At 46.5% G+C, this 15,623-nt stretch overlaps 1 protein-coding gene across 1 annotated transcript in view; it reads right to left on the bottom strand.

Annotated features, from left to right (window-relative positions):
* LOC103258013 (tubulin-specific chaperone D) overlaps window positions 1-15,623 on the bottom strand; it is a 141,256-nt gene that overhangs the window by 46,121 nt on the left and 79,512 nt on the right. The window contains exons 10-11 of the mRNA XM_021711211.1: window positions 11,130-11,159; window positions 5,974-6,059 (exon numbers count right to left, since the gene is read on the bottom strand). Of these exons, the coding sequence (XP_021566886.1) occupies window positions 5,974-6,059; window positions 11,130-11,159 (116 nt within the window). The remainder of the gene's footprint in view (window positions 1-5,973; window positions 6,060-11,129; window positions 11,160-15,623) is intronic.

Genomic DNA, 15,623 nt, shown 5'->3' with positions numbered 1-15,623 from the left:
TGAAAAGAGGTCAGTCCACTGATGTGTGACACTGGGAATGAACCAGGTGACCAGGAGAAGAGGTGAGAAACAGGCTTGGTTTTCCATGAATACTCTTGTCCCTTCTGAATTATGCACCATGGGCTTTTTTTACAGTTTGTCTATCTAAAACTCCAACCACACATATTAAATGAACCCACCATCTTACCCACACAGCCTCCCTGTGGACTTCACTGACACCCAGTGTGTAGCCACAGCCTCCAGTATGGCACCTGAGCCCAAGGAGAGGAGCGAGGGCCCAGGAAGAACACAACTTTGCAAAGTGGGGCCCAGGAGTGAACAGAGAGACCATGTAGGCACAGATATGTGCTTCAAGACAGCCAGCCTGGGAGAGCGGATCAGGGCAAGTTTCGTGCTGGAGGTGAGAGGAAAAAAAAGCAGAGGCTGCTCCCAAAGTAGATGAGCAGAGAGCCCTTGGAAGGTAATAAACAGTCTGAAAGCCAGGAATAAAAACAGAAAAATCAAGACAGTGAAGGAACTGTCAGAAAGTGTGATATGCTGATCCAGGTACTGCGTGACCAGTTTGCCCTGGCATGGAGGTGTTATGGGACACTCAACCTGCACGGTGATGAGCAGACGTACCCAGGCCATGGCCTGGAGCCTAGCAGTGAAGCCAGGATTCTAAAGGAGCTGGCAGAGACCAGTGGCCCTGTGGAAAGAAGCAGGCAGAGACCAGACCGCCTGAGTTCTGGTAAAGGCACACACTAGTGGCTGGCCTCAGAGAAGACATTCCTGAACCTCAGCCTGAGGCTACATGTGCGTGTGCTGGGCACGCAGGGCCTGCATGGGAGGAACATGTGAACCAAGGGGAGTGCCATCCATGGGTGAGAGGAGATAGAAGAGGTTGAAGGAGCGAGGGAGGATGAGGGTAGTGGGACATGAACAAGACTGTCCGTACTCCAGGCAGATCCCAGGGGCAAACCATGGATGGAAGAGGTCAGGGCCTACAGGACACGGGTCAGTTGGGGACTTCTGCAAGTATGCAGGACAGAGCATGCTGGAAGTGAGGTGACAATAGAAGGGTCAGCAGAATGGGACATGCTTGAGGCCTATTAGGGATGTGGAAGTGGCAGAACTAGGTCACCAGCTGGGTGTGGGGAATGAGAGCGGGAGAAGCAAGAAACAAGCTGAGCACATGGACAGGCTGCTGCTACTGAGTTAGGAAATACAGGTGCAACAGTTCACTTGGGGCTTCCTTGGTGTAAGGAAATTACAGGGCATGACATGCAAAATTACTGGAAAGCAAAATACAACCAAATGTATTTAAAAAGAATGTTCAACGCTAAAGATGCCAGAAATCAAGGAGAGGAATTTACAACAGCAAAAAGACAAACCAGCTCAAAATCCTAATGACTGCTTGTTCCATCAGAAAAATGGCTGGGGTGAACAAAAGCCTTGTCATGCACTCAGACACCAAAACCTGCCAGACTTCAGGACCCCTTGACAGCTAAGTGGGCAGACTATGGGGCATCCACACAATTGGATGCTGCTCAGTAATGAACCAGACCAATCACTGGTGAACCCAACAGCATAGTGAAATGATCAGGTAGGAAACAGAGTGAAAGAGGCATAGCACACTGCCATGCGGCTCCACCTACATAGGTTCTAGAAAAGGTGGAACTTCAGTGACAGAAGGCCAGGCAGGAGGGGGTTTCCTGAGTGAGGGATATGTTCTCTATGTGGGCCCTAGTGGCAGTCATTCAACTGTTCACATCTGCCAAAGCCCACCCCTACACTTACACCCACATTGAAAATTGATGATCTTACTAAACAAAAATTATATGTAATAAAATAGATGTACCAGCAAGGTATGGTGGCTTGCGCCTGTAATCCCAGCACTTTGGGAAGCCCAGGTGGGAAGATCGCTTGAGTCCAAGAGTTTGAGACCAACCTGGACAACATTGCAAGACCTTGTCTTCACAAAAATCTAAAAGCTAGCTGGGCATGGTGGCACATGCCTGTAATGTGCCACCCGCTACTCAGAAGGCTAAGGCAGGAGGATCACTTGAGCCCAGGAGTTCGAGGCTGCAATGAGCTGTGATCATGCCACTGCACTCCTGCCTGGGTAGCAGATGAGATTCCCCCAACCCCACCCCCAAAAATTAATTAATTAGATGTAAAAAATAAAGCTGATTTTTTTAAAGGTCTTCACTTAAGAATATGCAGGATAATAAAAGGAAAAGCCACAGAGTAGGAGAAAGTATTGTCAAGTAAGCAGCATTGCTAAGTATCCAGAAAAGATGAAGAACTCTCAAATTCTCAGTAAGAAGAAAGCAGTTAAACCAAGAAACAAAGGGGCAAAAGATTTGTTGAATAGGCCCATCATTAGGTATCGAGAAAACATAAGCTAACCAGCTGTTCCTATACAACCACTAGGAAGGCTGAATTTCAAAAGACTGTCAGTCCCAGTATCAGTGAGGACTACAGACCTGGAACTCTCACACAGTGCCAGGAACATATACAACACCATCACCTTGAAAACTATAACAGTTTCTTTTTTTTGAGTTGGAGTCTCACTCGGTCGCCCAGATGGAGTGCAGTGGCCGCTCCCGGCCACCACAGCCTCAACCTGCTGGGCTCCGGCGATCCTTCCGCCTCAGCCTTCCAAGTAGCCGGAATTACAGGCATGCGCTACCACACCCGGCTGATTTTTTTATTTATTGTAGAGATGAGGTCTCGCTGCCCAGGCGGGTCTCGAACCCGCGGGCTCAGGCAATCCACTCACCTCAGCCTCCCAAAGGCACGGGATTACAGGCTGAGCCACTGAGCCCGGCTTGTAACAGTTTCTTAAAGTGACAATCCAGCTTCCTGTGTCTGAGCACTTTTCCCAGATCAAAGACAGATACGCATGTAAGCATTCACCGCAGCTTCATCTGTTAGTAGTCCAGGCTGGAAATGACCCAGAGGTCCCCAAAGGGTGAGGGAACCCACAGGGCATGGTGCAGCCATACAACAAAACACACTCACAAGCAGGACGGGTGAACAATCATACACATGTGGACAAATACCAGCAAGTACTGAGTGAAAAATGCCAGAACTAGTGAGAAGAGCACATGCTCCACAGTCCTTCACATAAAGCTTTAGGAAATGCAGACTCACCTGCCGTGACAGCAGCAGACCAGGGCTACCTGCCTAAGGGGGTGCAGTAGGGGATGGAGGGAGAGACCCCAAGGGGGGATAAGAAAATGTGGGTCTTCCTTGTCTGAATTTGGTGATAGGCACAGATTTACATCTGTCAAAATGTATCACCACAGACATCTGGAATTTGCACAGCCTACTATGTGTCATTTATACTTCAGAGAAGCTGCAACAACAAACAAGGGAGACGGGATAGCTGCTGGGGTGACCACATTCTCCCATCATCTCACAACAGTCTTCCAAGGTGCCTTCCATTAGTCTCCACTCCAATATATGTGGCAGAAACCCCAGTTTCCAGAGGAACCGTCCCCATATAGCCTGGTTGACATTCCACGCAGGCCATCCCCAAGACCTTGGAGTCAGTACATGCCAAGTGGGTCCCGGCCTCCCCACACCTCATAGCATGGTCACCCTCACCCTGCTGAGCGACACCAACACCTCAGGCTCTAGACCCTCTTTAATATCCTGGTGATGCCAAGTCTCTCCAGGGGGTCCACCTCTAGGCCCCCCAGCCCTCTCCTTGTTTCCAGTCATCAAAATATAGCCACAGTCCATGCTCTTCACCATGGCTACCCACAGAGGTCCTGCCTGACCTCACTCCAGACCTCGGGGCACAGTACCCTCTGGCAGCCACACACTGTCTATTTCCTGGCTCCCAGGTTCTCGGGTGGAGGGCCTTGGACGAGGGCCTTGTGGAGCTGGAGGGCAGCCAGGACCATGGTCCTCATGATGCCTCACTCCGATGGCACAGTCTACTTCCTGGCACACCCCTAAAATGATTAGTCCGTATGCAGGGTCTGGGCATCGTAAGGATGCAGGATGCACTTAAGAGAATACACCTGGAGCCAGGTCAAGTTTGGCAAATGTGTTTATAAAATGCACACAACAATTACATGTAAGTTTTAGATTGGCTTAGAAACAGCAACAAGGAAAATGTGCCAAGGTTAAAATTAGCTGCCAGTTATTTTACCCAAGAAATTCAGGGGAAAAGGTAGTAGATTCTCCACATAAAAGATATGTCCAAGTATTAATAGGGAAAAACTGATCAGACACAAAAGGACATTAGATGTTGAAGAAAAGATGGAAAGGACATAAAAATACAGTGTATTCAGTCAAAGATTTTTCCTAGGAAAGAGGCCAAATGCTACATTAAAAAAAAAAAAATCTGTCCATGCTGGTTATGGAGAAGTGTCATTTCTGCAGGGTCTGCACAGCACAGCTGTTGTGGAATCTGTCCTTAGAATATATCATGGTTAATAATGAAAAAATGCACTGGGCATGCTTCTTGTCCCAATTTAAGGAAAATAAATCACTTCATAAAATCACACCTTTTTCATATCAGTGTTCCAATGGATTAACTGAGACAAGTGAAGTATTTTTCCCAGTACTTAAATTATATAAGTAAAAATAACTTGATATGATTTCTGTAAACTATAGTTAAGGATGTTAACTATTTATTTCTTGACCTGATTTCTCAAACACCTCTTTTTTACAACCTAGAGATAACTTCAACTTCGAAACACATTTTATTGAAACAGAAAAAGAAACACAGTCACTTCTAATACAAGATTTCATTTTGAGAAACCCAATGCATTTATGACATCCAGTAGAAAAGCAGTCACACAGAAAGAAATGCACAGTTTTGGCTTATGGCTATTCCCTGTAAAATTCCAAGCCCTACAAAGAACCTGGCACTAATAAAACAGGAGGATTAAGAGAATATCATTACCAGAGAAAGTGCCCATTTCAAGTTAGCATTTCTTTTTCTTTTTTTTTAATCGGGGTCTCATTCTGTCGCCCAGGCTAGAATGCAGTGGCATAGTCACAGCGCACCATAACCTCAATGTCCTGGGCTCAGGCAATTCTCCCACCTTAGCCTCATGAGTAGCTAGAACTAAAGGCTTGTGCCACCACACCTGGCTAATTTGTTTGTAGAGAGCTCTTTAAAATGTGAGTAAAAGTCTTCTATCTAGCCAGACTCGGAGGCTCAGCCTGTAATCCCATGCCTTGGGAGGCTGAGGTGAGTGGATTGCCTGAGCCTGCGGGTTCAAGACCCGCCTGGGCAACTTGGCAAGACCTCATCTCTACAATAAATTAAAATATCAGCCGGGTGTGGTAGCACATGCCTGTAATTCTGGCTACTTGGAAGGCTGAGGCGGAAGGATTGCCGGAGCCCAGCAGGTCGAGGCTACAGTGGCCAGGAGCGGTCACTGCACTCCAGTCTGGGTGACAGAGTGAGACTCCAACTCAAAAAAAAAAAAAAAAAAGTCTTCTATCTAGTATAAAGCATGGAGTATATCCAATCAACATGAAACTGAAGTCTCAATAACTGTTTCCAATTCAATTTTTAATATTTCACACAAGTATATTACCCTTAATAGACCTTCCAACATAAAGAAAGAAGGCCAGGTACAATGGCTAATGCCTCTAATTCCAGCACTTTGAGAGGCCTAGGTGGGAGGATCACCTTGAGTCCAGGATTTCAAGACCAGTCTAGGCAACATAGTAAGACCCTGTCTCTACAAAAAAAAATTAAAATTGAAAAATTAACCAGGCATGGTGATGCACACTTGTAGTCCCAGCTACTTGGGAGTTTGAGGCAGAAGGATCACCTGAGCCGGGAAGTCAAGGCTGCAGCGAGCCCTTATCGTACCACTGCACTCCAGTCTGGGTGACAGAGTGAGAAGCTGACTGAAAAATAAATAACTAAATAATAAAGAAAATGGCAAAACTGACTTTTTACATCTAAATCTAACTTCAGAATATTACATTTTGTGCTATACATTAAAAACTTACCTTATAACCAGGAAACAGTTGGATCTGTTACCAACAGCAAAATAATCAGCTGTGGTCAAAATATCAATTCCATGAGGGAAAGTGCCCTAATAAAACAGTGAAATTAGAATAAAAAGAATCTGAATGAGCAAAGGCAATTCAAAAAGTTCAGTAATTATATCTATATACATTTACATTCATGAATCAAGAGGCCTGAAATAGATGGACAACTAAAACCATGAAATGTAAAAACTGCTCGCATGAGGACTTCCAAGTCAAATCAATTCTGATTGTCTATCCCAGGCTAGATACTATGCTAAAATTATTTAAACCACTTAAAAGCATTTAATTTTTTTTAACAACTCAAGCATTTCAACTTCAAAATGCTATAAGATCTTTCTTTAAAACACACACCGTGGCCAGGCACAGTGGCTCATGCCTATAATCCCATACTCTGGGAAGCCGAGGTAAGAGGATTGCTTGAGCCCATGGGTTTGAGAGTAGCCTAGTCAACTTGGCAAGACCTAATCTCTACAATAAATCAAAAAATGAGCTGAGCATGGAGGTACATGCCTGTAGTTCCAGTTACTTGGAAGGCTGAGGTGGAAGGATCACCTGAGCCCAGCAGGCCAAGGCTGCAGTGGCCATGAGCATGCAACTGTACCCCAGTCTGGGCAACAGAGTGAGACTCTGACAAAACACACACACACACACACACACACACACACACACACCCCATAAGCAGAAATCAGAAATAACCTCAGTAGGGTTAAAGCTGATCTCAACCAGGCCGAGGCCCTTCTGGGGACACAGGCACCTGGTTTGTGAAACATGGGCTAAACCCCAGGCCTTGCTCAGCAGTCCTGAGTGGATGAGATGGTGACTGGAAGCAACCAACCCAGCCAGCACCAGACAGGGCCAACAGCTGACCCCCAGAAGCATCAAGAACAAGCAGCAACCCCTAAGGCTCCAAAGCTAGGGGGCAGGGCACCTCCACCCACACCATGGGCAGTCTCACAGTGGAGCCCCAAAGTCTACACATTGTTATTGATGCTGGTAAAAATATCTGAACAGCTGGAAAAAACATAAATATTTTCTAAAATTAGTTGAGTGTGGCGACTCACGCCTGTAATTCCAGCACTTCAGGAGGCCGAGGCAAGAAACTGCTTGAGCCCAGAAGTTCGAGACCAGTGTGAGCAACATAGCAAGACCTCATTTCTACAAAAATAAAAAAAATTAGCTGAGCATGGTGGCACATGCCTATAGTCCCAGCTACTTGGGAAGCTGAGGTGGAAGGATCACCTGAGCCTAGGAGGTTGAAGCTGCTGTGAGCCATGATTGTGACACTGCACTCCAACCTGGGCGACAGAGTAAGACACTGACTCAAAATAAATAAATAAATTTTAAATCAAACATAGAAGCCTTCCAGAGTGATTTTAGAAAGGCCTTCCAGAGTGACCCGGCCTCTATACCAGGTAGCGTCACTGGCAATGCCAGGCTGTACAGCACGAACAGGGGAAGCTCTGATTCATGTGTATAGCTGGCACAAGTCTGACAAGCTCAGAACATCAACAAGCACCCAGCCGCCAACATCCCCAGCCCACAGCACTCCTGCACTTCACACAGGTGGAAGAACCTATGCAAACACAAGCTGCTCACATCACTCTGTAACCTAGCACATCACAGGGGTGCCACAAGCATCAAGTTGAAGGCACCACCTCCAGTCACACCTGTCACCTATAATGACATGTACATATGTAACCTGTTCCTGGTCAAACTAAAATATGAAGAACTAAATTTAGGATCTGAGTCGAGTTATTTATGATCATGGAAACCATGGCAACAGTGGTAGCTTGGTTCTCAAGCTACATATAAGAGCCAAAGAGTCTAAGGACGAAGAGGAATTCATAACACCATCCAAGTCCAGAACAGTTGCAAGGTCAGTGCACTGATAAGGAACACCAAGGCACTCATAGCTACTGTTTTCAGGCTCTCAAAGTTCACCACTAGACTGACCATAGGCCCAGAGTTACAGAATAGGCTGCAGTGGACCAGCAGGAGGTCATGGTGGTCGTCCCAGGTGCTGGTGCGGAGGGAGCATATTTCAGTTCTACCCCATTCACCCTCCCATGCCACCCACCTCCAAGGCTGGAATTCAGTCCCTCCTCAACACCTTTTACATGGACAAGATCAGTGATATTGGCCATGTAAAAGGTGTTGAGGAGGGACTGAATTTCAGCCTTGGAGGTGGGTGGGCATGGGACCATTAAAACTTCACACCTTGGTATAATAATTTAACAAGTAAATCACTAACAGCCAGCTCTCCTGAGAACACCAGTGCTGGCTCCCTCCTGCCTGCCAGAAGGAGCAGAAGAAATGAACAGAAGTGGCTTTATTCCTGCAAATCACCCCCATGGGTTGTGCTGGGAGCTTGGGCAGGTATAGAAGTGACAAACTTCTGTCTGAGGCTCCTAGATTCAGCAACAGCATGTGCTTCTTTAGCTATATAACAGGAAAGAAACCCACAACCCAGTGGAAGCTGTGGCTCTGCTGCAGGAAGACAGTAGTGCTGCCACCTGGCAGGTGTCATACTCCAGTGGCTGGGGTGGGACTCCACACCCTGAACCACGGCAGGTGGGAGCTCAGGGTGATGTCCAGGTGACCCAGTATTGGGTCCCACCAAGAATAAGAATAGGGTACTCTGTGCCTAGCAGCTACCACACGAGAACAAGCAAAGTCAAGATGAGGATCACGGCTCTGTCTGCCAAGCGGGAGCTGGGGCAACAGCTCAGAGCAGACATGGCAGGGGATCAGTTGTGCCTCAATCTCCTCCCCTACTCAGGGGCAGAGGAGCCTACAGTAGGTAGCCACCACGAGGGCCTGACAAGCCAGGGGCCTGGGCAGCACTCATCCAGCAGATCATGGCGCTGGCGTGTCTGGACGCAGGAGCTGCCCACAGGTAAGTCATATTGCAAGTGGGAGAGGGCAGAGACCATCTTCCACAGAGACAGCCCTGACTATTCAGTTGCTTAGGAAAGGGCCCCAACTCTGCCCCATACTTGGAGAGGAGTAAGAAGACAAGAGCTGTAATCCATTCTGGTGTCAGGACCTGCATCTCCAATGGGCTGGGGGCTCCAGACTCGCTGGGCAGTGTCTCTTCTCCACTTGCAGCCCCTCCCCAAAATCCCTCAGGCCCTGCCCCATCCTCTCCCCAGTGTCCCCCTCAAGGCCCCCCCCACCCCCACACATCCCTGAGACCCTCCTGAAACTCCCTACTTTATCCCTGATCCCCCCACACCTTTCTCCAAGGCCATCCCCCCAGGCTCCTCCCCCCAAATCCCCTGACCCTTCCCCAGTTCCAGGCCCCCCAAGTAGCTGCTCCTCTTCCCTGAAAGGGTAGCATGTGGGGACTTGGTACAGGGCAGCATGGCAGAACATCCCCCAGGTCACTGCAGGACTGTCACCCAGGGGCAGAGTCACTGCCCAGCCAATATGGGGCTGATCTTCTGGGAGAGTACAAGGGAGCACAGCCAGGCCGTGCCTCCTGTTCCCAAGTCCAAAGAGAAAGCAGAGAGAAAACAGCTGCAGCTACATGGGAAACTCACAGCCCAGGGTCTCTGAAGAGACTACTGGAGCCTGGTTCTCAAAGTGTGGTAGAAAAGATCATTTTAGGGCCCACCCCTGTCTCCTGGATCAGAAATTCCAGATGATTCTGCCATTTGCTCAGTTTGAGAACTTCTGGTTTGGGCTCAACCTCTAGGTAGAAGACCTGAAACTATGGAAAGCCACAGAGAAAAGACAGCAAACCCGCCAAAGTCTCACTGCCAGTCACTCTTCCTGCACTGTTTTTGGCAGATCATCCTTGCTGTGTGAACTGAACATCAGACCCCTCACCCAGCAGCCAAGAAAAGACATGGCCTCAGGCTTCATGGCCTGCCCCACCAGCCTCACCTGCACTTGGCCTTTACGAGGACCTTGACAGCAGGAGAGGAGTCAATCCAGGGAAGGGCTGCAGGTGTGGACCCTGCTCCTGCAATTCCCTGCTTTCTACTGATGCCCAGGTGTCAGGGTCTTTATTCCCTCTCAGATGCCTTCCTCTCCCTGCCAGCTGCATGCTTCCTCAAGGCCCAGCAGACACACGTCTACCCCATGTTGGAGGCCTAGCCTGCAGTCACCCATGACCCACAGTCTCAGCACTTGACTCTGCTGCTGCCCATGCCCTCCCACTGCCCCTTGGCTGCCCTTGACCTCCATGGCTCTGCTTCCTGCTTCTTTCAGAAACATGAGCCTCTGTAAAGGCTCACTATCTCCGCAACGTCATCTGCAGATTCCTCGCACAGAAAACATTCATCTTTAGCCCAGATCACTCACTTCACTCCTCAGATCAGAGCCTGCCCAGCACTCATCACAGGACCTGGCTTCATAACTTTGTCTCCCCACTTCCAGACTCAAAAGCACCATAGACACCTTGCTGTCACAGAACTCCAGAGCCTCCCTTCTAGGTTTCTTGTAGAAACCCCCTTCCTGCCCAGATGTGGCCCAGACCCTGATGCCCCTCCAGCCTCTGTCCTACTCTCCTGCCAGGTCCAATCACATGCCCAGGACGTGTCATCATCACATACAACATGAATAACTTGTGACCTCACTCCTTGGGCAAGGCTGAGTGGTGACCAGATGTCAGGGTCAGAGGACACAACAAGGGTAGCCCCAGCATAGAGAGGGATCATGGGGTCAACAGTTTCTGGGAGCTGGCTTCTGGGCCTGGCTACAGTTCAGGTGAGACAGGAGTTGACAGAAACACAGCCAGCCCCTGCTCCAAGAGGGACAGGTCAGGGCCCAGTCTCCATCCCTGCAGTCAGGTATCTCCAAGGGACCCACTCACACCCTCCAGCGCCCACATTGTAAAGTCCCTGTCAATGTGTAAGGCAGGGATTTCTGACCTGTGTGTAAAACTACTTATATGTGCAGGTTTCCTACTTGCTTATGTGTCAACACTCCTACAGGTCACACTACAGTGAATCTGTAACCAGAAGTCACTGTGCTGATTCACTAACTTGAGGTACATTCTTTACCCACATCTAACAATGCAAGAAGACACCAACTTTACAGCTTTCAAGCTTTCCACCTCTAAACCTACAGGAAGTCACAGGAATAAAGATTTGTAAAAGTAGCCATACCTGTCTCCCCACATTCTCCTGGAAGGCAGCCTGAGGAGAGAAGAACAAACACAGCAGGTGAGTGAGGTCTGCTTCTGCCAAACATCAGAAGGCAAGCTCAAAACAAACACACTGCAATATAAATGACCCATGGCTTTATTTTTTAAATAAAAGTCCTCATTGTTGGCTGAACAGAGCCTCGGGGTGTGTCACTCTGTTTTTAATGTCCTGGTGCTCTTTAAAACCACAATTTAAGAATTCAAGTTTAAGCTGGGCTTGGTAGCTCAGCCTGTAATCCCACGCCTTGGGAGGCTGAGGTGAGTGGATTGCCTGAGCCTGCAGGTTCGAGACCTGCCTGGGCAACTTGGCGAGAACTCATCTCTACAATAAATCAAAAAATTAGCCGGGAGTTGTAGCATGCGCCTGTAGTTCCAGCTACTTGGAAGGCTGAGGCAGAAGGATCACCGGAGCCCAGGAGGTTGAGGCTGCGGTGGCCGGAAACATGCCACTGCACTCCAGTCTGGGCGAGAGTGAGACTCCAACTCAAAAAAAAAAAAAGAATTCAAGTTTATAAAATCACAACATCTTGAAAATGACCTTTCACTGTGAACAGAGAGCTTCATGCTAATGCCCACATCAATACCCTAGACTGTAAGAATGGAAAGTGACAAATAGAGTGGCTAAATGAAAGTCCAACACCCAAAGCACTCTTCGTTGGGAGCTTTATGTCAAAAGCTCATGTTTATCAACTCATATCTATGTGCTACCTTCCCAGCACAGAGCAGAACTGCTGAAAAGGTCAAAATATGAACTTCAGCAACATGAAGTATTTCCAGGTAAACTTTCTTAAGATGCCTTTCATTTCTTCAGCAGCTCCTTTCTCCCCCCACCCTACCCTACTTAGGCATGCTGACCAGGCAGAGCAGGTTGTCTGGGCAAGGTAACAAACACACCTCTCTTCCTGTGTGTCATCCAACTGGCACCTTGTCCCTCCCAAAAGCATCCAGGGCTCAGGGTTCTCCAGACAGGGCAGGAGACATGAGCTATCACACAAAAGACCCAGTAAGTTACACATGCAACCACATCATACACGTCACCAGCACCAGGGTACGAGGGAACGTAGGTGGAAGGCAAAAGTCTGGAAAGCCAGTAGCCTCAGGGTGCACAATCTGGAGATGTGACCCCCACCCTGGGTGGAAACCCTTCCAGCACTTGCCTGAGGTTTCAAGAGCAAGGTGAGTTAGGGCTGCAGGAAGAGCACAGACAGATGTGCAGAAAGTAAATCAACACAGAGATCCCAAAGCCCATGCTCCCCCATGGAATGTGAACACACTCATCCAACACCTTTGGCCAGTCACACAGAAAAGCAAGCAAATAGTTATCTCCAGGAGAAACCTAGTGGCTGGGATGGAGATACAGGAGATAGTACCTCATGAGGAGACGGCATCTTACTAGGAGATGACATCTCACAAGGAGATGGCATCTCCTGGATGGCTTTTAAACTGAGATGAAGGAGGCTTGATTTTTTTTGTTTGCTATTTTATAACTCTTGCAATAAATTCATTAAGGAAATAAGAAACAAACAAAACCAATCAAAGGCAATGCAAAAAAGATACACTGTAATGCCAACAAAAATAGCATACAGTATTTAGGAACACATTTACTATTCTGGTAACATCATCTAAAAGGTAAAAAATAATACAAGATTTATGTGGAAAGCACAAGCCCTAGATTAGGTAAAAAAATCCTGAAAAAGAGGAAGAAATTTGGAGTAATCACCTTACCCAATATTAAGCCTGACTACACACAACAGTAGTCACGACAGTGTACACTGACAAGAGAGACACACAGACTAATGAATAGAACAGAAAAAAACACAAGACAAAACCACTGGGATCCAGGGCTAGGCGAAGAGTTCTTAGACTTGACAATGAAAACATGATCTACAAAAGAAAAAAAATTGATCAACTAGACCTCATCAAAATTAAAAACTCTTGCTCTGTGAAAGACATTATTAAAAGGATAAATAGATGAGCTACAGACCAAGAGAAAGCAAACCACACATCCAATAAAGGACTAGTACCTAGCATATGCAAAGAACTCTTAAAACTCAGTAACAGGCCAGATCCAGTGACTCATGCCTTAATCCCAGCACTTTGGGAGGCCAAGGCAGGAGGATCACCAGAGCCCAGGAATTGGAGACCAGTCTAGGAAACATAGTGAGACCTCATCTCTTAAAAATTTTTAAAAATTAGCTGGGGCAAGGTGCAGTGACTCATGCCTGTAATCCCAGCACTTTGGGAGGCCAAAGCAAGAGGACTGCTTAAACCCAGGAGTTTGAGACCAGCCCAGGCAACAGAGCGAGACCACATCTCTACAAAAAAATTAAAAAACTAGCTGGGCATGGTGGTACACGCCTAAGGCCCTAGCTACTCAGGAGACTGAAGTGGAAGGATTGCCTGAGCCCAGGAGGTCAAGGTTGCAGTAAGCCATGATCACGCCACTAACTCTCCAGCCTGGATGACAGAGTGAGACACTGACTGGGAAAAAAAAAAAATAGCTGGCTGTGGTGGCAATGTAGTCTCAGTTACTCAGGAGACTGAGGTGGAAGGATCACCTGAACCCAGGAGGTCAGGGCTGCAGTGAGCCGTGATTACACCACTGTCCTCTGGCCTGGGTGACAGAGTGAAATCCCAACTCAAGAAAAAAAGAAAACAAACAAAAAACTCAACAAAAAATAAATACAATTAGAAAACAGGCAAAAGGTATGAATAGACATCTCACCAAAGAGAATCTATAGATGGCAAATAAGCACATGAAAAGATGCTCAACATCATTAGCCATGATGGAAATGCAAATTAAAATCTCAATGAGGTATCACCACACACCTATTAGAAAAGCTAAAACAAGAAACAGTGACCACATCAAATGCTGGTGAGAACAGGGAGAAACAGGGCGGCCGATAGAGTGGCTGCACCACTTCATGGTCCCACAACAACCTAGAAAGCAGTTCGGCAGTTTCTTAGGGAACTAAACATTCAACTACCACATGTCCCAGCAATTGTACTCTTGATGTTTATCCCAGAGAAATAGAAACTATGTTTACACAAAAACCTGAACACAATGTTTACAGCAGCTTAATTCATAACAGTCCATACTAGAAACAACCCAGACGTCCTCAACATGTGGATAATGGCTACACAGATTGTAGTGCCACTCAGCAATAAACAGTCACGAACTACTGCTGCCCACACAATCTAAACGAGGCTCCAGGAAACTGTGCTGAGTGAAAACAACTAAAAGGCTAAATACCATATGACTCCATTTAAATAACATTCTTGAAACAACAAAATTACAGGGATGGAAAGCAGATGAATAGTTGCAAGGGATTAGGAGACAGCATGAGAAAGAGGTGACTGTGGCAAAGAAGGATGACACAGGGATCCTTGTGGTGATGGAAGTGTTGTATATCTTGCGGTGCATACATGAATTTGCACGTGGCACGAGCATACAAAACTAAATGCACACACATATACACAGACACATGAGTACAAGTAAAATCAAGGAAATACGATTAAGATCAGCAGGTTGTATCAACATTGATTTCAGGGTTGTGATGTTACACTGCAGTTTTTGCCACTGGGGGATGATGAGAAGCGTGTGTCTGGATTATTCCTTAAAACTGCATGTGAATCTCAATTATGTAGTAACTTAAGAGCTTAGACATTAAACCTCAAATGAAGTGCTGGGTAAAAAAGAGGAAAACTTTTCAATTAAACGGAGGTTTTAAATGCCTTCATTTTAACTGTTAGAGAAGCAAGGCCCCACCCACCATCTTAAACCTCTCACAAGAAGCTACAGTGATACCCCATCTTCACTAGTCCTCCTTTCTCGCTTGGGGAGACATCTTTTCATAATGTCAACACATTTTGGGGCTGCTAGAAACCTTCTAATTAATATGTAGAACAACTAGAATTCAACAACATAATTTTTTTTCACAAACTCACATATTTACCAACGTGGGTCCCTAGGCCTCATTCTGTTACATGCCCCAGACACGTGAGAACTGACTAGATCACCTTCTTCACAGGGCTGCTGTAAGGATTACAACAAACATGGGATCCAAGACCATTGTATTCATTATTTATCTTGAAACGTGAGGAGCACCATGGCAGAGGAGCAATGCAAAGAGGCCCCAGGTCTCTTTCACTGTTTTAATTTTGCAACCAACTAAGTAAGCAGGGGCGCACTTAGATGGTATTTAATGGAAAGAATTTTCTGCCAATTTAAAAGATTTTAATTTTAACTTGAAAAAGAAAAAATGGTTTATACTGTTTATTTCACCTCATCCTCAAGGTTTATAAAGGCATAAGTGCTTTGATTTTATTACTATTCCCCATAAAAATGTCTTCGGTTACAGTAAAGAATATACAAAAGTTAATTTTTAAGTACACATTTAACAAAATTTTATTATATTTCAAAGAGCCTTACAAGTACTGCCTGTTGGGTAAATAT

This window comes from Carlito syrichta, unplaced genomic scaffold (genome assembly GCF_000164805.1).
Source record: "Carlito syrichta isolate Samal-C Ts95f unplaced genomic scaffold, Tarsius_syrichta-2.0.1 Scaffold301934, whole genome shotgun sequence".
NCBI lineage: Eukaryota > Metazoa > Chordata > Mammalia > Primates > Tarsiidae > Carlito > Carlito syrichta.
Note: the sequence above shows the minus strand (reverse complement) of the source record. Positions and strands in the feature narration are given on the sequence as shown.